Source organism: Pipra filicauda, unplaced genomic scaffold (assembly GCF_003945595.2).
Source record: "Pipra filicauda isolate LSUMZ 115617 unplaced genomic scaffold, ASM394559v2 scaffold80_size11013439_pilon, whole genome shotgun sequence".
In the NCBI taxonomy this organism is placed as follows: domain Eukaryota; kingdom Metazoa; phylum Chordata; class Aves; order Passeriformes; family Pipridae; genus Pipra; species Pipra filicauda.
Window position 1 is genome coordinate 7,477,467 of NW_024104987.1, and position 25,049 is coordinate 7,502,515.

Consider the following 25,049-nt stretch of genomic DNA (forward strand, 5'->3'; position numbering starts at 1 on the left):
TCATTAAAGGAACTTAAAAATTCAACACCACCTCTCTTAATTAAGGTGTAACCCTCCCCATTGCCAGTGGCCTCTTCTATTCAACTGTAAAGTGCTGGTCAGATTGACTTTTTTTCTATTAGATCTCATGGCTCAAAGACCCTGAAAACCTCCACGCTCCTACAAAAATAAACAGTTGTGTTATGCCTATATTTTATGGTATTGCCTTTTCGTGCACATTTCCTTCTCCCATGGAACCCAGGACGGGGGCAGAGCCAGGTCTAGTCATCCACAGTGATGTTGCGGAAGAGATAAGCCATGGACTCGCCGTTGTGGATCCGCCGGATGGCTTCCGAGAGGATCAAACTGATATCCACAGTCTTTATCTTGGGGCACTGCAGCTTCTGCACCTCGTGAGGAACTGTGTTGGTCACCACCACCTATGGATGGAAAGGAAAGAAAGTTGTGCCACTGGAACACTCGCTCTCCCCGAGAAACCACCCTGGATTAGCTCCAGGAGGGGTGTGCCCCTGCTGTTCCACAGTTCAGGGGGAGAAATCCTTGTGGGATTGAAATAAATGGTCTCCCCTACATGACAGTCAATCTGTTGAGGGGACCAGCATAACCAGCACTCTCCAACAGCCACCTCCACACAGGCTGATGGGTCCACTCATCTCACAGGATCTGACATGTTTGTTACTAAGGGTGAGGTGTGAAATCTTGTCCTCTTGATGTCCCAGCAGCCCCTCAGCAGCTGGGGGAGAGGGGCAGGGAGAAGGGCTGCACAGTGAGATGGCAGCCACACACCACCAGCTGCAGTAAGGGAAGTGTCCATGCAGGGATGACTAATACCTGCATTAGGGAGAAAACATACTCAGGGAAGCAGACCTGATCTGAACAAGTATTAATCACACACACTTTTTTTGTTCCACTGAAGAACCAGCTAACTGAAAGCACCTGATTACACCAGTGATTTCAGAGATGAGCTGTGTGGCATGGGAAGAACATGTTTGTGAGTTTGGATGTCATCAGAGCCAGCCCCTCCTCTGCAGAAGGCAGGCTCACCTCGTCGATGGAGGATTCCTCTATGAGACGGGGAGCATCTGCTGACAGGAGCCCATGAGTTGCCATCACAAAAATCTTGTAGGCTCCACGCTCTTTCAGGATCTCTGCAGCAGCTACAAAGCTTTCCACATCATCAATGATGTCATCCTGAGGAGAAACAGAAGGAACCTCAAAACCAGAAGTTTACAGTGCCTGCAGGGCAGGAGTGGATCTGGAAGGTACTGCAGCTTTGGCCATGCACACAGATGAAAAATATAATCCCTGTCTACTTCAGCTGCTGGTGAGAAGCAAGGACACCCAGGTGCATGACTTTAATCTGCAAATGCCATTTCCCTATTTTAGGGATCCTTTTTCTAGTGTGGAGAACAAATACTGTGTCTTGGAAACAAATTAGTCCCTGCACATGCACACACACACACAGAGCTTATCATCAGCAAGGTGTTTTTTCATGGGGGTAGGAGCTGCATGTTGATTGCTTACACTGCAGCCTGGCACAACAAGTATGAGAAGCTCAGCAAGTTTTCTTTTTCATTTGTTGGGGTTTTTATGTTTATTTTTTTTATTTTTTTAAACACTTCAGGAGTTTATTCTGTATGTCCTGGATTTATTCAGTATTTGCAGACATCTGACATTTGTAGAATTAAGGGAGCAAGGAGATTTTAGGGCTTAAAGTGCTGAAGTACAAAGGGTTTTCAACAGCAAGTTGAAATAATCGAAGCCACCAGCAAAACTGGAGAAAACAGTGTCTAACAATCATGTTCCCACCCCTACACCAGCAATCCCCCTCCTACTCTCAGGGATAGAGCAGCTCAAGGTAAGATGCTGTGAGGAAGCCACCCCCCAACTGCCCCTGTCACACTCATACCACTATGATGGCAATTCTTCCTCCAACGTCTCCAACCACAGTTATTGGCGGTTTCTCCTTGGCCATCATCACTAAAGGAGAAGAGAAAAAAGGACGCCAGGTCAGTCAGGCTTGAATCAAACACCAACAGCTCCACCACACAAGAGGCTGAACTCTTAAACATCTTATATTGGTGCACAGACACAGATGTGCTTGACATGATCCTGACACCCACCTCAGTGGGAAAGCACTGGTTTAACCATCATCTTCCTCCTTAAATGAACAGCACTGCTGCACAATGAGGAGACTGTTTCTGTGGGGACCTCATACTGACCTCAGAGACAGCAGGCAAATCCAACAATCTAACAGGTCCCTGTGCAAGGAGAGCTACAAAGCAGCATCTGGTTTATGGGACATATTGGTGACTTTCTTTTTCCCCCAGAACAAGATTTGAAAACAGGTCATGATTGGATGATCCCACAAATGGGATTCTCTGAGCAGCACCTCTCAAAGGGCAGGTGCTTTACAAGCTGCAACTTTTTACCTGCTGGACTCAGCAATCCATTTGCAGGATCAGAGACTTGCACTGCAGCTCTTGCTTTCTCACATCAACAAACACACAAGGCTCTTTCAGAGGGTCTAAGAACATTAATACCACCTGCTCAGGCAAAGAAAGCTTAAGGAAGTTTGCAGAAGCAAATTCGCTGATTTTTTTTTTCTTTTTAAGTGGATTAATGGAAAGAGCAGGACAAAATCCAGTGGAAACACAGTTGTACAAGCTCAGTGCAACCAGCAATTGGATCAAAAGGATCTGATAAGGTAGCACTGACAAGCTGTGCTACCTGACACAGTGAAGAGATGTACTAGGAAATAAGGTTCCACTCCCTCCTGACTCTGCTTTTGCACTGACCCGGTTTATGCCAAACTACATCCTGCCAAACTTCCAGCAGCAGTATATACATAAAGAGATATGAACCAGGATGCACTGAGAGTGTCCAGATGTAACACAGCCTTCAGACTTACATCAAACAGCAACTGGCCTCTGATACAGGCCAGGGACTTGCTGTCCATCAGCCAAACCTGTCACTGCCACAGGGTGCTGGTTTGTACAGAACAAAAACTTCCAGCATGGAAAGGACACTGTGGTGGGCATACAGGTGACAATCTGGACTGATCTAACCACTGAAGCAAAGAGGAACATCCAGCATTTTGTAACAGTTACCTGGCCCATCTCCACACCCCCCCCTCCCAGATCTGATGCTCTCTGTGGGGAGTGCAGCAAAGTGTCCTACCAAGGCACTTGGTACCCCTCCTTTTGTAAGCTCAGGTCTTGCCAGGATTCTGACCACAGAGGCTTCTCAAGTGCTGAGGAGTTTCAGACAACCTACATAGCAAGACTTTTCTGCTTTAAGATAACCTACTTTGATGTAATACCTGAGCAGCAGGAGAACAGAAGCCCATCAAAAAGCCTGTCTGAATATTGATTTCTGCCCTCCTGGATCAAAATAGTTCTGCATGAAACTCCACATCCTGCACAACAGGCTGATCCAGTAGTATTCCCACATCTCATCAGTGCCTGGGAATGCTTAGAGTGCAAGCACAGCTGAGTGAGTGAGTCACACTGAGGGATGTGATGAAAGCAATTTTAAGGACCACAGCTTTGAAGATTCATGTGTAGAGCTGTTCTTCACATACACAACCTACTCCACAGACTGGTTCTCCATAAACCTACCAAAACTGTATAAAAGGTATCCAACAGTTCTGTTTTGACCAAAGTTCCATCACTCATTGCCAGGTTTTGCAGTTAAAGTCACAGCTACCTTGGACTGAAGAGTTAATAGCTCTTCATGGCACAGACTCCCCAGCCTCCCTTGCATGGTTATTTGAGTCTCCTATCAAATGCAAAGTCACCTCTAATCCTGAAGGAAAAACATTCTTATGAGAAGGATGAGTATTTGCAATAAATGCAGATTAAGCATCACAAGAGATAAGCAGATCATAAATTTCAATTACAGGCGCTACCGACCTGCTTAGATTAGTTATTAGTTTATTATCTAGTTTGGACAGTAATAAAGCTCCTGGTGGGAGCTGGGAAGTATCAAAAGGATTCCACCTGGCTGCCATCCCATCCTCCATGTGTATCCACAGATGAGTGCCATCTCTGGTTACAACAGCCAGGTTAGGGGGAATCTTTCTGCAAAAATGGTGAACAGAACTAGAGAGCTGAAATTCAACACTATTTTACTCACAGAGACATGAAGTTTCAGCAAATCAGTATCCTTCTATTCCATAAAGGAAGCAGACACTTACTATGCTTAAAGGTTAACATGGCAACTAGCAACATTATCAGTGCTTTGCATCTCTGTTTTTAAAAAGCTGTATTTCGATTTTGTTTTATTTTTAAAGAATGGTAGGCAACGTGTCGACCTACCCGGATCTTAAAGAGATGTTCTCCCTTTTTCTTGTTCAATTTTCTCTGCAAAAAAAACAGAAACAAAAAATTGCAAGCCAAAGATCCACCCACAACCACATCAAATCTCAAGAGAACTGCTCCGACGTGATGAGAGTTTACACAAAGGTTACTGCAGCCAGTTTCTTCTTCCAAATCTTTGGACATATCAAGATGTGCAAGTCAGAACTGCTACGAGAAGGTGGCTTGAAAAATGATTCAAATAATAAAGGGCATTTTCCTCCCAGACTGAAAACCTCTGTTTATATGTAGACAAAAGAGGGTAACAGAAATAAGCCACAGTGGTACTTTTGCCTGGTGTAACCCCTTGGATCATGTACAAGTTCAGGTTAAAGAGTTGCTGACTTTTTTCTGGAGAGTCAGAAAAGATGCTTGTGGTATCTAGCTTCTGGAGGGGGAGGAGAAATAAAAGAGAAAAAAACAGACCACCATTTTTATAAAACAAGAATATCAAAGAACACTTTCATTCTGATGTGTGTAACATATACTTAAGTACCACACGTTAAAGGCAAGATTATTACTGGCATGAGGAAACAGCATTCCCAGGTGTGTAAACCTGTTGCTGTAATTAAGCAGTTAAAAATGGGTTAAGAAACGCTAAAATAAATTCTGTTTGGAGCTGACAGTGTGCATTAAAGTGATAATCACCAAGAACTGTAAAGCTGCAATTACAACAGAGCCTGTGAGCAAAAGGCTGCTCAAAGAATGAACTGTTTTGTGTAGAGATAGCCCTGGAAGGACAGAAAACATCCCTGGGCCCAGCCTAAACACAGGAGAGATGGGGGTAGGGAAGGAGGAATGGACCTATGGTCACTCCAGTTTTCCCCCCCAAACTCTCTTCCTTCATGGCAGTTTGCTGAGCCCCAGGTTTGAACCATCAGCTCTGAATAAAGTACTGAATTCCAGAGCCACTGAAATGATTTAACAGATGGTGTTCCGCTCTTTTTCTCTCCAGGACGAGGAGACATGCAAAGAGTCCACATGCATTTAAGGCACAGCCCTGAGCCAGCTGCAAGCTCTGAGACACAAAAGCCCACAATCAAAGGGAATAACCCCGGAGTGAAAGTCCTGTCTCAAAGGCTCTGCTTTCAGGAGTGACGTGGGCTGTTGCTGCTGCTCGAGCACAGCATTTTAAGTGCAATTAGAAGCACTTCTGGCATTTTTCTGTTGTGGCTCCACACGAATCACAATATCACATCAGGCCACACTCACAGGACAATAAATAAGCCATTACACTGCACAGCACTCATTAATTAGAGGCACATGATCTCTCCCAGAACGGGGAGACAAGGTGCATGCCAGGACACAGGAGCCCAGCCAATTCACTAGGAAGCCCATGAGGAATGGCACAAAGCATAAGCCATCGCTGTGGGGCTCTGGGGCTGCTCCCAGACACAGGTTTCATCTCTCTCCTGGCTGTAACACAACTGCCTGGAGCCTGAACTGCCCAGTCTAGGATGCTCCACAATAGTCTTCTTGTAGCCTGGAGCAGGATGCTCCACAGTAAGTCTCAGCCACTCTCCAGGAGTATCCCCACCTGCCTGATCCAGGCAAGGGTTCCTAAGCCAGGCAGACCCAGACTGGTTCTGTTTTGGCAATTAGAGGGGTTTTGGGACAGTTTTGGTGTAAGGAAGCATCCAGCTCTGGGTGAGCAGCACATGTCTGACCTTTCATACAGGGGCACAGCTTCACTCTGCCCTCAGAGCTCACACTAGCAGGAATGCTGGTGATGGCACATGGAAGGAAGAGCTGATGGAGGATTTGGTATGATGTGACATTTGAGGTGGGAAGATGCTTTTCAAATGACTGAATTGGACAAGAAAGGAAGCACAGTAGAGAGGGTAAGTACAGACACTCACAGCACTGCCATCCCTAAACCCCATCTGCATTTTCAGCTCTGTCTGGCAGAGCACAGCTCCCTGTCAGAGGCTGACACACAACCAGGATGCACTAGAAGCTTACAGACTGCCTTCAGACAGGGATTACCTCAGAATTCTGCACCTCCAGTAACAAAGTCCAGCTCACTCAAACCTGGGTATTTGTCAGGTTAGAAAACTGGACAGAAAATCAACTTCCTACTGAGAGTTTTGGACAAGTTTGCCCCACAATCCACCCCACGACTGACAGCTACCAAGCCTCAGCTTGACTGTTTTACATTTGTGCCTTAGGCATGCAGGGAGGTCATTGGTCAAGTGCCGAGTTTGTGCAGGAGATAAAATAAGAAAGTGGTGATACACAGCAAATTAGTTTGTGTTTGGATAGCTGAGGACTGAAAACAATTTTCCCCTGGAATCATAACTAAACTGGACAAGGACACATTTCTGTATGAGCTACCATTCACAGGGCTCTCCAGCAGCATAAGCTCCCACAGCTGAGCTTCCTTGAAGTGACATATGGTTGGAAATAAAAACACAAAACCATCAATGCCTCAGTAGCAGACAAATGTCAGCTAGTGATATTTTGGAGGACAGCATCCTCTTCAGAGTAGGAGGGGAGGGGAAAAAGGCAAGAGCAACCATGCAAATTCCTGTTCTGTTGGAAGGGCATGAAAAAAAATCCCCTTGTCAGAAGGGGGGGGCAATCAAGATGAAGTCCCACACTTCACTGCCAAACCCCACCTGGCCCTGAAGGCCCAAGAGGAGTTTCACCAGCATCATAAGCACTGTTTAACTGATTGTATTCTAGTGAGCATCGACTGGGGTGATGTGAAATGCCTGCAGTTTTACTTGCCTCCCCTCCACAAGCTGCCCACAAACTGGTTGGATGTTCTCCCTAAACTTCAAAAGAGGAGAGGCTTATCAGTAGCCCCAACCTCTGCTGGTGTAATTAAGTTTGGCTGCATGATGGAGAGCTCCTCACCACACACAGCAGCACACAGCCTTTCCCACGGTCACTGATCCCAACTTCTGTCCTACCACCACATACCTAGAAAGCTTAAATCCTCCCGAGAGAGAGAGATGTATTTTAATTCTACTGTTGTTATTGGACTGCTGCAGGAAAACAAGCAATCCTGAAGATGGCATTTCTCAGAACACAGGTTTTGTCCTTTCTCCTTTGCTGTCTGCTCCCAAATCAGCAGCTTATCAATCAGTGGCAGGAGCTCAGGAAACAGCTCAGCAATGCTCTTGGAGAAACTATTCACCACAAACCTCAAAACCTTGTTAAAACAGATGCTGGAACACCTGGCTGCCAGGATGAAGAGAATTTCCAGCAGTGACAATGGCTGCAGCAGAAGGGGGAGATAAAGGCCAGCCCTCCCCTCCACAATGGAGCAGCAGCTCCCTTATTACCTGCACTTTTGCATTTCTTTTGTTTCATTAGCTCAATGAGTTCTGTTGCTGAGCACTGTAAAAGCACCACCTTTATCAGAGGTTTGTCAGTCTGACACTGTTGAGCAGGCACAGCCAAGGAGAACAATACTGATGCTCTGCATGGCCAGAAGGAGTTAAATAAAAACCTTCCCCTGTGACTTCTCCTACAACTCGCTGATATCAACCTTTCCACGAGAAAAATTCCACTGGTCCCACTGCCATCAGGTTGGTTATAAACCAAGAGAAACTTCCCACCAAACTTCTTCTTTTCCCCCCCCAAGGGTAAGCAGAGAAACTTGATCTTACAGGGCAGCTCCAGGCCAGGGTGCACAGTTGCATTTTTGAGCATTGGAGGGGAGTGACGCCCGTCATCCATGTCCTGCTCCGTGCACTGAGCCTCCCCATGGATCACTGCCAGCCCCAGCCGCAGCCTCTCGGCGTAAGACTGAGCCCTGCAAGACAAACAGCCTGTCAGGAAGGAGTTGGGCTGATGCAGCTTCACAGCCCAGCCCACCAAGTCTCTCCCAGAGCCAACAGCAAGCAAAAGCTGCACCTCTGTGGCTGTTCCCCAGCAAGAAACTTCATTGGAAGTGATTCTTCATTTGTCCTTAATATCCTAAAGTTCACTCTACCCCTTGGCTCCACCGTGGGGCCTCCTGTATTCCTCCATATATCTCCGTTCTGAGACAGTCAGGCACTGCTGAAACTCAAGCAGCAAGTCTGATCCTAACCCCAGGTGAACCCCTTTGTTCTGCAGCAGCAGAGACCCCCAGAGTTTACTCCCACCCTCCCATACTTTCCCTGGTGTATTTCCCACCAGCTCAGGTATTTTCCAGTTTAATTTTAACCAGCTAGTAAGGCATCCATTTACCTTTTAGCTGCACCAGGAGATTTGGCTACAATAACTGCGTTTCTGTAATCTGGAATCTGGATGTGATAAAAGGTTATTTAATTAAAGAAAGACCTTCTTGCTCGGAACTGGTTTGATACATGGCTAAATAATCATGCCCACCCTCCTCCCCAGACCCACATCTTCATTCTTCATTTCTCTCTGAAAGAGAGAACGAGGCAGCTGCACTTGCTTTCAACACCAGTATTTGTGTATTCTGTAAAGGTGGGAATGTTCATGGTGTTTAACCCTCCCCATATGGGGAAGCCTTGTTCTCACCATGTGGGAATAAATCATCAACTTCTGCACGTGGAGAATGAAACCTCTGTGCTCTGCCCCCAGCTCAGCATTCCCAAACTCAGCCCAAGACAAAGTCTATCAATAAATTCAGAGCAGTCAGAAATCCACCACTGCCCAAGGGGTAAGGGGAGGCAGTGGAACACAATTTTAAATGTGTTTAGAGGCAGGAGCACAAACAGCATCTCTGCAGTGGCACTAACTCTACAGAGAGCAAGCTCCTCTCCTGATTGTGGTGGAGTTGAATTTCCATCCAGGTACAATCATACAGTGTAGCATCTTCCCACTTTCCCCCCTAAGAAAGAATTCCTTAACAGAAGGATTGACCTAGACTGACAAGACCACCTCTACTTAAGGAGAGGCTCAATGCTGCTGCCATATTAAGATGAGTTAAGAGAAGTTGATATATACAGAACTAGAGTAACCTCACTTCTTCCTGTATATACTGAAGCAAGAAAGGGGATGCTCTCAGGTTGTCTACTGGAAAGCTGAAGAAGCCTTGGATTTCCTTTTGATGAAGGTCCATAGTGATAATGTGTGTTAAACCTAAAGGGAAAAAGAAGAGAACAGTTTATGGAAAATATTCCCATGTGGCTGGAGTTCCTTGAATATCTCCTTTTTCCAGACTGTTTTAGCTGTTACTCAGACTATTGTGCCATGGCATAAAATAATCATAAACAGATGGATGTAGAAAGTTCCAAGGACATAGAGACAGACAGGCAGGCAGTGTCACAGCACTGGGCTGACACTGTACTTCACTACAACACTTCTAGGCCACTTCCCCAGGTGTGAGTTACAAAGAAACACAAGAAAGCTGAAGAAAATCAATTCCCCTGAAGTGGTTCAAGAGCTCAGCAGCACATCCCCACATCTGATGGGAGAAGAACTGAAGGAGAGATGCCCTCTGGATGCCCCTCCCTGTGACACTCACCTGCCTTGGCCAGCATGGAAGCCAGCAGCTTGCAGACTATAGAGCCCCTCTTCCTCATTTTGCTCTGTTTGCTGTAGGGGAAGTAAGGGATGACCCCGATGATGTTCCTGGCACAGGAAGTCTTCAGTGCATACGCCATTATCAGCAGCTCCATGACAGCAGTATTCACATCTCTAGGACATTTGAAAAACAATTCCATGTATTAGCAGGTGTTCTGCCAATGCAACTCCTTTTCCATTTATACTCAGATTTCTTGTCAAAGTTCCAAGGAAATAATGCTACATCTTAGGCTAATGTATGCAAGAGCCAGACTGCAGCCATACAGCTCCTTCCACCACACCACAACACATTACAATCAACTCTTACATGTACAGGACACGACTCCAGCACTCAAGAGCTGGGGGCTGGAATTTGATTTTATATTCTAACACGAGGTATATGATGATTTCCCTCAATCATCACACAAAAAAAGGATTTCTTTAAAATTTATCTTGGAACAAATATTACCTGATACAGTGTATTTTGAAATAAAATAGTCTTTTAAAGAAGCAGCACACATGCAGCCAACACAACTTCATCCACACTGGATTTATTAGGGTATTTTTCTTTTTTAACAATGTAAGGCAGGTTATTTTTCCTGCCTTAAGAAATACTGCATTTTGGAGCATACAGATTCCACACGTATCACTTCAGTGAAGTCAGCATCTCCACACTCTCCAGCTTATCTAGAGATGGAAGGAACAACAGCACAGGAAATGCTAAAGGACTGTTTCTTGAAAGAAGAAAAACCCAAAACCAAAAAGCAACATAAGCAGAAGAATCATAGAATATGCTGAGTTGGAAGGGACCCACCAGGATCATCCTGTCGAACTCCTGGCCCTGTGCAGGACACCCCAACAACCCCACCGTGTGCCTGAGAATGTTGTCCAAAAGCTTCTTGAACTGAGACAGGCTTGGTGCTGTGACCACCACCCTGGGGACCCTGTTCCAGTGCTCAACCACCCTCTGGGTGAAAAACCTTCCCTGATATCCAATCTACATGTCCCCTGACTCAGCTTCATGCCGTTTCCTCGAGTCCTGTCACTGGTCACGAGACTGAAATATCCCATTTTCAGTTTGCTCCACCATGATGACTGGCATGGCCCAGCAGGAGTGTATTCGTCTGCATTTTAATTCATTTTAGGAAGGGGAAGAAAACCCCAAGCCTCTTTAGTTCCTTAAAACCAACACCAAGAGACACTGTCTGCATGGTCACAGACTGACTCGAGACCATTTGGGAACTGAAGAACACACACACACACTTCAGACAGCGGGACAGACAATCCTCCTGCAACACAGACACCCTTGCTTGGGAGTCTGCAGCCTCCAGTGACACACCACATCCCCAGGCTGGTCAGGAGGGCAATGCTGGGGCTGACTGGGCCATCTTTCCACACAGCAGCAGAGGAATAAACAGCACAGGGCAGCCTAAAGCTCTGCAGAGCTTTTTGGACGTTGCCCAGACATTGCTCAGGACCTGTTTTCCTCCTGAGCACCAGAGACAGCTTCTCCAACTGCTCAGAGACACGACCCGTGACAAACCTCTGACCACTTCCACCTCCCCACCGCTCTCCCTTCCTTTGGAAATTAACCTCCACTTGTGCCTCTTCATTTGTGAGGCTCTGGGTCTCTGCTCTCCCGCTGGCCCCACCACAATGCCATGTACACACAGGAAAGCTTTGTTGGCTCTGCAGCACGCAGCCAAGAATTACATAAAACACAGCCCCCTGCCACACAGGACAACGAGCAAACAAAGAACTGTTTCTTCCTTTTGGTGTTTTAGCTGTGCCAGTAGGGCCAGGAGAGAAGAAAGAGATGCTACTATCAGTGTCATACAAAAACAAAGTGGTCAAGTTTAAGCCTATTTAAAGTTCATCCAAGAAATGCACTATTTTTCATCACTGTTTTTCAACTTACCCCTTAAAAAAAAAAAAAAAATCTATTCACATGGAAAGTAGATAAAACAAGACTGGGAGAAAGGTTTTAAAAGGCACCTGCAGTCCTGGTGCTGCTGTGGGACCGTGGCAGCCCTATTGAAGTTACTCAAGGAGGAGCAATTTTCTCAGTATTCCAGCAGGATTCCATGCTGGGCTCTGGAAAGCTCCTGCAGACCAGCTGGCACAGGCACTAGGCAGGGGTGGGTGTGTCTGTCACTCCAGCAGGGCCCGGGGTGGGTGGCCTGGGGAAGTTGTTGAGGTGATGCTTCATGCTGAGCCATCACACTGCTCTGCTCCTCTGCAAGGGGCACTGACCCCAACCAAGGGCAATAATAGGGGGAAATAACATCTGTGGTGGAACCCCAGCCAAAGCATCTCCAAAACAGGGACCAGGAGAGCATCCCAGCCTCCCTGCTGCCCTCCCCACCTCCTGCCTTGCAGCTGTGCTCCCAGTTAGTTACTGCTGGGAAGGCTGAGCCAAGACCTCACATGGGGACTGTCAGCTCATTACCAGGACATTTGGAGACAGCTCAGCGATCCCCCTCACCCTACTTACCACCCCTCTCCAGCAGCCTGGAGCCTCCCTTGCTGCTCCCCATCCCTGTCTAGGACATCCCTGGACATTCCTTCTCTGGAGGCTGAGCAAACACCTCATGTGACACTGTCAATGGACTTTGCAACAACCAGCACCAACACTCAGCACTAAAAGGCTCCTTTCACTTTCAGGGTATCACAAAACCACCAACTTCTTCATTTTTCTACCACCTAAACATAAGCTACTTGAATTTCCCCTCATACAAATGCCAGTCCACACACCAACAGTCTTGCATGATACCTGTCTTTGTCACCTTTTTGTTGTGCTCTAGGCTTTTAGGACAGGGAGCCTGTATCAGATATTCAGGTCTCTCTGTTCTCTCCTGCATTTAAGATGCAGACTGTGAATTCACACTGCAGCATAACAAGGCTGTTTCCCCTCTCTACTCCTTTCCTACAAAGTCCTAATATTTTGTTTTCTTTTCAAACCACTGCTGAGTGTGGGAGTCCTATTCTTAGATTATTCCACACAGTTGCTGTTTTGACTCTCCTGAAAAGCTCCCTGAAACCCACTGGAAAACTAAAATGCCCTTGAACCTGTCCTCTCAAGCAATGCAGCAAGGCACAGCTGCAGTTTGGGAATAAAAGATGATTTGGCTGCACAACAGTGGCTCCTCACCTGGAGGGCCTTGAACATTTTGGCTAAAAAGGGACCAATTTCTTGGCCCACAATGCCAAATTCAGTTAATGGAAAAACAAGGGGATCGACAAGTTAAAAGCAGGGGAGGTTTTCTCCTCCCAGCACTGTTGCTGTCCCTAATGCTCTGAGTTACCTCTCTTTGAACACTCGACCTGTTTCATGTTTACACAGCTCTCAGTTACAAGGCATTTCTGAGAACTCCCTCACAAGGGACAACAGAATGGCACCATTCACCAGAAAGGTAATCCTACAGCAGGGCATTTTCGTCTTGTGGAGATTTAGTTGCTCCCTGGGGGAGAAAACACTTGGAGCATCTCTCTGGAAAGAGATGAGCCCTAGGAAAATGTTCCTGCCTGCAAGAGGAATTCCAGGAGTAAGCTGACCTAGTAGTCCTACTGATTTCTTTAACAACAGGCCAAGCATTACAAAGAGGAAATGAACTTGAATTCTCAGAGGCCTCTATTCCTTTGGCAAGCAAGGAAAAATTCTGTTTCTAGGCTATTCTGCTACCTACTTGAGCTCTGCTGCTTATTACTTCTTGGGATCTCCAAAATCTGAGCAGGATTTAGTAACCTGGAAAAAGCTGTCAGAGCAGGAATACTCTTGTTTTGCTAATTGTGCAATAGGCATCCTAACAATACCTTACCTCTGAAAACAGTGCTTCCCCTACTCATAGTTGGTTGTTTTGCAGTTATCATTTAATGTGTGGGCTCCTTTCCCACCACACCAGTGCTGTATCATTAGTCTCTTCCTCAGCCAGGGAGCAGCAAGGTTCCTGGGGTTACAGTTGGTTTTCTAGCCCCCTGGTTACTTGCAGCACTTCTCTTACTCCAAGACTAGAATAGCCCAAAATAAAAACAAAAAAGGCCCACCATCATCAAGAACTGTAAAAATACCAGAGGGAAGCTGCAGGCTTCCACCTGAGCTAAGTTTCACATCACTACAGCGAAAGGGCAAGAATAATCCAGCCTGTAATTAAAGCAATAGCTGCTGTTTGATGCTGGCTCTGCTGCTTGGTAGTTGAGGAAATCAGCCATCCCGGGATGGAAATGCCAGTCAGAAATCACCAAACAAGTGAGCCTGAAAGGCCACCACACACAGAGCAGGGATGTTTCACTTGCAGCCATCAGTCACACTTGTTCTTGCCTCAAGTGACACGCTGGAGCTATTTGATGGGAAGAGTCTCAGCTTGCTGTGGCACAATCGATCCTCTGGGAATGTCAACAGCTTAACACTATGTGGGGTCTTAGATGTGAGTCAAAGCAATGACAGCACTGGCAGGAGTTCCACTGGTTATCCTGTGAGCAAACCATCCAACCCTCTGCTGACCCAGGTATTCACAGCACATCCCGGGTGTAAAACTGAGCCACGAGTCCCTTACCTGGGGATCGTCTGTATGATGAAGATATCCTGTCCCCGGACAGATTCTTTTATTTCAACTCTTGTTTCTGAAAAGGATTGAAAACAGAGTCAGTTTTGTTTCCAAACATCAGGTTGACAGTGACAACACACCATGTTTTAGCAGCAACTTTGCCCCCTGGTCAGGGCAGATGAGGACTTGCTCCCTTGCCCTTTGTGCACACAGACCCACTAGACACACAGATGAGCCGAGCAGATTTTCCAAAGGCTGGTCCTGGGTAGAGCTGGCACGACATACCAGTGAGTTAGCTGAATTTACAAAGCAAAAGCAGGCTGAATAGCTGTTTCTTATGTTTAGAAGACAATTGCCTAATTCTCAATTAGAGATCCTTTTCACTCCTCCATGGAGTGGTGAAAGCTGTCAACAGAACATTTGTTAGTGAGCAATGAACCACCCAAGGCAGAACAACCTTCAGGACTTACCAAGAAGGTAACTCAGCTCTTTTGCATTTTGCTCTTTCACAGCTGAGCATGGGATCAGCTCCATGCAGGCTGGACAGCCCAAGGCAACACCAGCAGCACACAGAATTCCCCAGTTTCACTACCAAGGTCCAGACATTTCAACACTGACATGAGCTGGAAGTCTGGGTCTCTGCTGAACACCATTCCTACAGTCCCTGACTCAACTGCAAAAGCTGAGCCCCAAGCAGCTCTGCAAAGCCAAAGCAGTGACTCCAGGTTTCCCAAGCGCCTGTCTTAGCCACTCATATCCCACACAGTCGTGAACTAGAGGGATAAGAGGGCAGGGATAAGCAAAAGGAGAGAAATAGCTGCACAGCTATGGAATTCAGAGTCTAATTGCCTGGGCACTGGCAGTTACCTGAAGGGACTCAGCAGAGAGCAGACTGATGTGCTGTGCAGTGATGAAGAATGACTTCAGACCTGGTAGCAAGCAACCTGATTTAAAAACAACCCCAAAGGGCAGCGAGCTCTCACGAACATGAACACACCAGCCAACCCAACCGTAACCACCCACGGTGTGGCCCATTCTGGCTGCAAGAGCAGCAGCACTGTCATAAATCCTCCATCCCTTCCTCCCACCTGCATCAGCTCTCTGATTCTAGTCTCTCTTGCCAGTAAGGTAATGGAGGTCTTGAAACAGTAAATGACTCTCAGCCAAGGTCCAAGAGGTACATTCCCCAGCACAGCCTTGAATTCTCACTCTTTAAAGCAAGAGCACAAGTCCTTGCTAGGGCAGCTGTAACCTGCCTGTGGCAGGGGAGGGCTGGAGGAAGGGGATAATTTAAAAGTTCACAAGGCAGACACTTAGAAAGCAGGGCATTACTTCTAACCCTGGAGCTGTTCTGCTAAGCATAGGAGTCAGTAAGATTTGGCAGCAGCCAACACCTGAGGTAGGGCTCCAAAGGAGAGTTTGCTGATGGGCAGACAAACAAGATAACAGGGGCAAACAAGGAACACATTTAATTGCTTTGTCCAAGGTCAGACACAAAGGTTTAGCACTGCCAGGAGCAGCTGTAACATCACAGCTGAATCACTGCACTTATTAGACAGGTCTGGCTGATGGAGTTACCCAGTATTTCTAAGATTACCTCAAAGTAAAGATTTTTCTCACCTCCATTGGTTTCCTGGTACACCACAGATTTCCCCAGCTCAGCACCGAGACGCCTGGAGAGAAAAAAAAGGAAATCAAAAATGGAGAAACTCAGCAGTTTGTGATCCAAACCAGGGACTGGACCAGACATTACACACCAGTAAAAACAGTGTTGCCCAGAAGGGAGCTGAGTGAGCCAGCCAGGCTGCTCATCTTCCCCAGGAGTCTCCTTCCCTCTGACATCCCTGGGGAGGGCCCTGGCACACACCACTCTGCAGCAGGTCACTGCTGTACTCAGAGCCAGTCCCTGTACTGACCACAGGCTGTTTCTCCTGCAGGAAAAGGACACCCTGCCAGCCTGTGCAAGGCCACCTTGAGCAGGTTTTGATGTGCAACTGAAGTTGAATGATTTACTCAAACTCAATTAATGGCATCTGCGTCACTTTTTTTGACTCCCGCATCTTTCTCTTTCTTACCTCTCCCCAAACCTTCCTTCTGAAATAACTCAGCTGACTGAAGAGATTTTAACTTCAAAAATTTATTTTTTTAAATTACTCCTTCCTCTTTCTCAAATGTCAGGTCTACAACACTCATCAAAACAAAGATTAGTCACCCCCCTCTTTTTTTTAAATTTCTTTCTTGCATACTAATGATTCACTTTGAAGAGCATTTTAAAAGGTTCCAGAAGGCAGACTTCTCCCTCAGGTGACACTTCAGTATTTAACTGTGCTGACAAGTAATCCATTAGTAAGTATTTAAAGGCATTTGTGCTTTAACCATGAGCTTCAGCTGCGAGACTCTGCACCAGTGAGACTTTTGGGACAGATGTGCTGCTCAAACTGGGCAGGATGGAGCAGGTAAATCCCTCCTCTCCTAGGATCTGCTCAGTGGCCTTGCTCACACGCTGGATTAGGCAACAGTTTATGCCTGAAAAATACCTTTGCTCACCACGCTGATTACAGCCATAGTTTCCTCTCTGCACACATACTGTATTTACCTGGACACGGGCCAAAATTTGGCATATCAGGACTAACCCTAAATGAAAGTCCACATCTGTTACTGGCTTTTCCCTGGTTTACAGACTTCTACAGTCAGGCCCTCTATATCTCTGTGCCCAGACTCAGCCTTGTACTTCAGTTGTCACCAAGATTGGTTTTCTTTCAGGATTCACTGAGTGAGGCAGCCTGACCCTGGCGTGCTTCTGTCCCACCAGCTACTGCTGGGCTCAGCCATGAGCCAAAGCTGGAGGTCCCAGCTGGAAGCCGGCCTGGAGAACGTGCCCAGGACAGCTGTGATAACAGACACTCCAATGCTACGGGATGTGTTTGCTTAGCTGGCTCTAAAGCACGTATTTGGCACGATCACACTCCCCATCGTGTGTCTGGCAGCACGTTTTGCAATGGCTGGGGCTGGTGAGTAAACTCCCACACTGAGAACTGTATGTGTGAGGCTGTACCCAGCCCGGCTCGGGTACCAACTGCAGCATCACCAGGGCAGGGAAGCCTCTCAAATCCCTAATTTGGCTTCTCTCAGCCCAGCTGGGTTAAAACTTGCAGCTGCAATGCAAAGGAATCCTCAGTACCTTCAGTACTTCAAAAAAGAGCTGCTCAAGCAAGGCAATCCTGGGCACCTCAGGGACAGACTCACAGTAAAGGTGAGTTTTGCAGGTGGGAGCTCATGCTGCCAGTTGGGATCCTGCTTCCTTCCAATGATAGTCTGGCATTTACAACCACTAAGCTTAGTGCCTTGCTGCCAAGGCATCCAAGTCCAAACAAGCTCAAGAATCACACACACACAACACAAGCTGGTGGAGGGGTGAAATGTTTAATGACTCACACTTGCTCCTCCACAACTGCATGGCAAGTCTTGCCTCTGGAGGCACGTGCACCCTGACTTCTCTGCAGACAGCACGTTCCAACCTCACTACTGGGGGAAAAAATTCCATTAGTGAGACCGTGCAAGTCTCTCAGTCAGACCTGAATCTCATGGCAGGAAGGAAAATCTCAAAACCAGTCCAGTCAGACACATTGCAGCAAAACACCCCCTGGAAAGTGGCACTTTCAGTGCTAAGTGGTGGCAAAAAAACCCTGCAGATTTGTGGTGCTCAAGGGGAAATGGTCTCAAGTTGCACTAGGGAAGGTTTTAGAGGGATATTAGGAAAAACTTCTTCCCTGAAAGGGCTGTCAAGCACTGGCTGCCCAGGGAAGTGGTGGAGTCACCATCCCTGAAGGGCTTTAACAGACATGGAGATGTGGCACTTGGAGACATGGTTTAGTGGTGGCTTTGACAGTCCTGGGTTAACAGTTGGACTCAATTTTAAAGGTTTTTTCCAACTCTGTGATTCCATGATGTATCCAGCAAGAAAAAACCAGAGCCCAGTGCTCCCCTATTCAGGCCATACAGCAGCAATGCAGTTTCTGTGCTGCTGAAACAAGAAATCCTAAAGGCAAGTTTGCTGCTCCACAGCAACAGGGACACTGAACAACTCAGCTCCTCAATCCTGCATGCAGAGAGCAGCAGAAGGGACAGCAGAGAGCTGCCACCTTAAAGGAATGGGAGGCAGTGCATTGGTCCGGTCAGACAATAAATCCCAACTGTTGCCTAAACAAAAGGGGTGGCAGTGGGAAGGGCAGGAGATAAAACTGCCCATGAAAGCCACAGATCAGCCCCACCTGCAGCTCCAGAGTCCCATGAGCCCCAGGCACAGCAGGACCCACAGGCAGCTCCCCCAAAGCAGTTCAGGTATGTGCACCCCAGGGGCACACCTTCCACTAAATCCCTTCCTGAAGGCTTTGATTAGCTGAGATATCACTGCTGAAGGAGTCTGACAAACACTGATTTGGCCAAGGACAATTAAGAGGGGACTGTTCAGGCAGCTCCTGTTGTAAAGCACTGAATTCCAGAGCACTTTTATCAAAAGGGAGATTTGCACAGAAGTCAAGGGCAGGGCATGGCCTTACCCACCACATAGCCTGGGAGCAGCCACAGACTTCAAAGATAAACTCCCCCTTCCCACCACCTCTCCCTTTTTTTCCTCTTCCATCCCAACTCTTTTCTCTCTAAATTCTCTCCATCCAGAAGCTCCCCACTGGTCACTGCTTTAGGGGATGGAGGAATTGAACTGACAGCAAGGACTGTTTGCATGTGGCTTCAGGACTAACAGCATAACCACATGAACCTGGGCCACCACAGTTGCTGATCACTGTCTGAAGACAGAGGACAAAAAGGTGCCACTGCAGGTAACCCAGGGCACACAACCCCTGCAGAGACACAGCTGCTCCTGGCAAAAATAACATTTTAGGCCCTGTAGATAAATCACATCTCCAAGCAAAACAAGCTCCCATCCTTGCACCACCTCCACCGCTAAAGCAACTCCTCTGAGCATGACAGCATCTAAGAGAAAAACATCTCTTTATGGCTTTAAAAATCCTCCTCAGAGCAATTGGCCACTAAAAATTTATATTGATCTGGAATCTCTCTCTCTGTAAACACTGCTCAGAAAAGATGATCTAACTTTCCGCAGTCTCCACACATGCCAAGAGGATATTAAGCTGTGGATACAAGAGTGTTTATAAAATCTCACTCAAATTCACATCTAAATGCAAACAGCTCAGAAGTGACCTGTAGTTTAATGAGGAAGTGACACACTGCAGTATTTTAGGAAACACTGTGAGGTGGTATTAGATTGTACTTTAAAATGCTCCTCTAAAGACTGTCAAAAACCACTGTACCAGACTCTGGAGACAAAGGACAGTCAATGAGACTTCACATTCAGCTGAATCAAATTTCAAGAGGCAAATGCACTTGCAGTATTTTGTGCCATCAAACCCTGTTTCGGTGCCACTGAGAAAGGCCCTCAGCCCAGTCTGTGTTTCCTCCTCCCCCTGTGTGACCAGCATCCAAGACATTTGTAAGGTTTTCTCCGAAGGAAGCTTCCGGGGGAAATCTGCATACAAAGCCCTTAATTATGGTATGATTTTATTTTGGCAATATCCTCTTCATTACAAAACACTTTCACTGGTCTCAGCTCTGCAAACACCCAGCTCTCCCCACACCTAAAGACTCCAAGAACTGCTGCAGACTCCGGAAGGATCTGGAGCAGAGGATCTGTGCCGTGACCAACCGTGGCCAAAGCAAGTCACAGCCTGACTTTGAATTGCTTTTCAAACTTCTGCAAATCTTTATTTAAAGATCAGTCATGGTCCAGCCAGCACAATGGCAGCTCTGCAGCCTATTTCCTAATCTCCCAGCACTTGAACAGCCAGGAAAGGGAAAGGGAATGGCAGCTTCCTGGACACAAGACAGTCTGTTCAGATATCCTTAAAACTACCTGAGCTCTCCTTTACCACTCTCCATCCACCCAGCACGACTGGATACTTGAAGAACAGTCCCTACTGCTCATCTGCCACTTGGATCACTTGTTCCAGCCATGCCAAAAGCCATGCAGCCCAACTACTGGCAAATACCAGGCAGATTTTCCTCTCCTCCTACCAGCCTGCTCCTCGTGAAGGAAATTCCCCTAAAGCTGGTGCTGGCCAGCACAGAAAGCTCCACACAAGCCAAATCTCCTCAGCTACACTATGTGCTCCCCCTAAGCTGCACAGAGAATCCCAAAGCCCAATTCCTTCATGCTCACCCTACTCCAGCACTGTTCCCTACCTGAACCCTCTCCAACAGTCCTGATTTTTAGCTGGTTATTCTTTTCCCTTTCCAAAATCCTTTGATGCACCTTCACCCCAATATCTATTAGCCTCCTGCCACATCTTCTGAGATGGAAAAGAGTTGGTGTCACCTCTCCTCCTCACACAGCTCCACACTGGAGCTGTTTCCAGAAGGCAAGAACAGGGTTTGGGGATGAGGGAGGGCAGCATCCCAAGGTCTCTGTGCTCTGGCTCCCCTCTGCCACCCTCTCATATGCTGGCAAGATGACCTAAAGGGAAGGCTGACATTACTCTTCCTTCATTCTACCAGAAATCCTCCTTCAGCAGAGGGAGGTTGCTGCAAGTCCTCTGGATATTTTGTCTCACCCAAAATCAGGGCTCACCTCCTGATCACAGGAAACACCACCCTGGGTTTAGCGTCACCCAGTTCCCTGCAACCAGAGATCAGAACACAAATCCCTGTGTTTTCCTCCCTACTCCACATTGTTTAGGCTCATGGCATTGCTTTATCTTTAGATCACCGGCATTTTCCATGCTGCAAAGCAAATGAATGTCTGGAATACTCACATCCACAGCTGGCAATGACAGTATCACGTTCCCCACCACGGAGCTGCAGGAGCACTGGGGAGGCATTAGCAGCTTCAATCACCAATCACCTCCAACCCAAACACATAAGCAGTGAGCAGAATGTAAAATTTGTGCCCTCTGAGCCAAGCACTGCAGTCAGAGGGAGATCTAAATGCATCTGTTGGACTCTGGAGATCAAAAAGACTTGTCAGACCTCCCTCCCCCCAGTAGCACACAGGCCCATTAGGGATCAGCACTGGCCACAGAAATTATCTTTCTGCCCTGCAGCTCATAATCAGGTGCCAAGTGTCCTAATTACAGCAGGAATTCTTTTTCCATCTGGGAAAGAATTTAAAAAAAATAATCATCCCTCTCAATTTATTAGATACAAATATATGGTTTAATTTATGTTTCAGTGGTGCCAAATCCAAGGAGCATCTTCATTATTTAAAGTTTCACAAGGTATTTGGTTCTTATAATCCAGCACCATCTCCTCTCCCTGGCAGACACTGATATCAACCAAAGCTCTGAAAACCCAAAGTGAAAGTGAGACTGACCATCAGTCACTGTCCCATAACCAGACAAGAATGCTCAATGGGAACTGTAAAGATCAGAACTGTGCCAGAACATGACACTCAGAACCAGAAACGAAAGCAACTCGGGAAGCTCTGCAGTAAACAGAGTGAGGAGACTGACCTGATTTATGTCCCATTGCTCCTCTCCAGGCTCGAGGTTTTAAAAAAGGATAAGCCTACTCATGTATAGATTTTAAGATTATATCTACAGGCAAAGAGCAACAGAGCCCAGATGGACAGGAGTCTCAAGGGGCCCTACTCCTAATATTGCGTGTTGTTTTAAAGTTCTTTTACTGCTTATACTGAAGGTCATAAAAAAACTTTAAAAAGAACGCACAATATTAGAGGACGAACTCACCCTTATAAGATTGCTCCAACTCTACCTCAAGGTGCAACTGACCTCCCCAGCAAAGTACAGGCTGGGATGTGAGACAGGGGGCAAGGCAGCAGCAACCTGGAAAAACAAGGGATGTATTACAGACGTGTTGAAACAGCCCTTGAGCTCCTGGGGGAGGTCAGTGAAAAAGCATCGTAGAACATGCTGAAAATACCTTTATTTTTGGGACAGTTTTTACTGTGGGCAAATCTGTGCTAATGGTTCCAGATTTTGCACCCACAACGAAATACATGTCCTTAAGTCTCAGGTAAGCAGCAGCTGTGCTCTTACCACCCGAGCATCCAACATCCCGCTGTTAGAGCCAAGGTAAAGAGCCCACGTTGCCCCTATTAGGAATTTATGTGGTGAAAGACAGCTGGGAGGCCACTCTGGATTTGGATCCTGCTTCATTCCCCCTCGGAGCATCCCTGGGAGCCCACAGAGGGTAACATCAGCGCGTCACCCAGCCAGCCGTGTGCGCCATGGCCCGGGGAACCTGCTCCGTGTCTCTTCTCATTACATCTTCAAAAAGAAGGGAGTTATTTTTAAGACAAAAAGCAAAGAATAAGGACTGCCCCTTTGCTCTTTCAGTCCCAAGAACTCAGAGCTTGTCCTCGGGGGACTTGTGTTATGCTGTGTTGACGCAACAGGACAAGCCTTGTAAAACTCTCTCCCATCTGTTGCAGCAAAACTTACTTTTTTATATAGAGAGGCTTTAGTTTCAGAGTTGTATCACTGAAGGGAAAGTGATACAGAACTGACCAAGCATAGCAAGAATACATGAGCCAAAAAAAAAAAGCTTTCTACTCCCAAACACAAGGATTCCCCTCTCTGCCTCACGCCCAAAGAAGTCCATCACTATTATCCAACACACATCCCAGCCAAACAGCCAAGTCAGCTCCGTGAAGATAATCTGTGCTAAGGATTCAACACAGTGTTTATTAAGCTAACGGGACGAATAGCAAAGTGTTCTTGCAGTTTAAGGTGGCAGCACACCTGTACTTAGTCACGTTTCCAATGTAAGCACACCCTTGGAGGCAGGAACAGGACAGCAAGGGATAGCAGGGATGTTGTCAGCTGCAGCAGGCAAACAAGTACTGAGCCCCCTCGATTTTGGGGGCAGCTTCCTATGAGAAACAGCAGCAAAGAAACTCAAATCCTGCTTCAAGATGACAGCCCAATATACAGATGCTCATTTCAGAAGAGCCCCTTTAGCTGGGAGTGCCCTAGTTTGAAACAAACGAATTCAAAACCAAAAAGATCCAGAGCTGGGGAAAACCCAGTGCTCTTCTTGTGCACCAGGAGCCCCGTTTTGGAGCCAGCTGTCACACCCCTCATTCTCCAGGACCCAGCACATCCATCCTGCACCAGACAAGGTCAAACTCTGCCCAAATCGATGGGTTGAAAAAGAAAAGGAGGAGACTTCTACCTTGAACTAAACTCCCTTTTGTCAGCACATGCTGCCCATCTCCCCTACCTCCCCAAAATCCACGCTGGTCAGTGCAAGGGCAGGTGACGTGCCCGAGGTGCACATGAACACTCCCCGAGCCCCAGACAGGGAAGCTGTTGGGAAAAACAAGGTCACCAGCCAGAGAAAAGTTTTGAGCGTCTCCCAAACCTGCTAAAAAAACGCTCTCCGAGGTTTGCTCAGCCGAGTTTCGCCTCCTGCCTCCCCAAAAGCAACAGCCTTTGCTGCAACCCGGCCTTTCCAGCACCGAGATGGGTGTCAGAGGCGCAAGAGGCGGAAAGCAGCGGGTCCATCCCCAGCGCTGGGTCGGGCTGGGATAACCGGCGGGGATGAGGAGCAGCAGGAGGTTCAGAGCTGATGGAGATTCCCAGTGCGAATCCCCCGCGGGCAAAGGTGTCGGCAGCAGATGCCCTGGGAAGGCGGGAGGATGCCAGAAGCTTCTCCAGCCGCTCAGGAGGCGCCTGAGGAGCGACGGGGGGAGGGAGAAAGAAACTTGAAAAGAGAGGGAACTTACTCCGTGATCTTCTTCGCCAGCTCGGTGGAGGCTGCCGTGGAGTTGGCCGAGAAGACCCGGTAGCCACTTCTGGCCGCGTTCATCGCCAGAGAGTCATGCAACCCCCGCGGAGCTCGAAAGTGGGAAAAAACAGATTTATAAGGCAACAACAGCTTCCGTGGCATCCTTTTCTTCCTCTCCGCCGCGATCGCCGCCCCTTAAGGGGTGGGAAGGAGGAGGAGGAAAGGGAGGGGGAGCCCTTCCCGCTACCTATGGACTTGCTGCTGCGCTCCTATGCAAAGGGAGGGTAGCAATTATGAATATTACAATAAAACGGAGCAGCAGATGCCTTGGTGGGGCGGGGGGCTTGGAGGGGTGGGCAGGCAGCAGGTAACCGCAACCCACACCCACCCCCTGCCCACCCAGTGTCCCCTCACGCACCGGGGAAGGGGCGACCCCCAAAATGAGCGAGGGTAATAAGGCGGAGAGGGGTTGCCTTGGCTGGGGGAGGTGGGGCGAGCTGAGGGGACACAGGGGGTTTGTGTGTGAGGCAGCAGGGCTGGACAGGGGTCTCTGTGGTGGGATAGGGGGGTCACTGGGAGGCGGGGGAATCCTTGGAGCGCACGGTCCCCTCCCGCTCCCCTCACCCAGCGCAGCGAGTTCCGCCACACGGCCAGAGCGCCGCTCCCCTCCGCCGCCATCTTATCGGGGGGAGAGCCCGCCCCCGCCGCCATCTTAGGTGAGGGCACCGCAGCCGCACTCCCCCCTTACAGCGTCCACTCACCTACTGCCCCAGCAGCGCCGGTACCTCGGGAGGAGAACGGCGGGAGCTCCCTCTTCGGGGGACAAATACACCTCCCGCTCCGCGAGGGCGGTTCGCAGCGCGGCCGCCTCGCGCTTCTGCGCGGCGGCGCGGGACACGGGTTGAAGGCGGGGGTTAAA

At 47.8% G+C, this 25,049-nt stretch overlaps 1 protein-coding gene across 4 annotated transcripts; it reads right to left on the reverse strand.

Moving 5' to 3' along the window:
• PRPSAP1 (phosphoribosyl pyrophosphate synthetase associated protein 1) lies at nt 1-25,018 on the reverse strand. Of its 4 annotated transcripts, none has more exons than XM_027729853.2 (11): nt 24,892-25,018; nt 24,129-24,240; nt 15,989-16,041; nt 14,378-14,444; nt 9,787-9,959; nt 9,286-9,401; nt 8,541-8,596; nt 7,976-8,121; nt 1,910-1,980; nt 1,045-1,191; nt 1-419 (listed from the first exon to the last, which is right to left on the reverse strand). In XM_027729853.2, exons 2-11 carry the CDS (start codon nt 24,209-24,211, stop codon nt 261-263), a joined length of 1,071 nt encoding a protein of 356 aa, XP_027585654.1. In that variant the 5' UTR covers nt 24,212-24,240; nt 24,892-25,018; the 3' UTR covers nt 1-260. The 4 variants fall into 4 exon arrangements, with proteins under 4 accessions (XP_027585654.1, XP_027585637.1, XP_027585598.1 ...); XM_027729836.2 differs by lacking the exon at nt 24,892-25,018 and adding an exon at nt 22,129-22,224 and having other exon boundaries at nt 24,129-24,214; XM_027729797.2 differs by lacking the exon at nt 24,892-25,018 and having other exon boundaries at nt 24,129-24,503.
• Between the last annotated feature and the right edge of the window lie 31 nt (nt 25,019-25,049).

What these genes read in the sequence shown, in the direction of transcription:
- PRPSAP1 (XM_027729797.2), bottom strand. Translation starts at nt 24,292, where the DNA reads ATGCCACGGAAGCTGTTGTTGCCTTATAAATCTGTTTTTTCCCACTTT. An exon ending in TTCAGTATATACAGGAAGAA is followed by an intron (nt 8,597 to 9,285) that starts GTGAGGTTACTC and finishes TATCACATCCAG; the next exon opens with ATTCCAGATTACAGAAACGC. An exon ending in GAAGAATTGCCATCATAGTG is followed by an intron (nt 1,192 to 1,909) that starts GTATGAGTGTGA and finishes GTTTCTCCTCAG; the next exon opens with GATGACATCATTGATGATGT.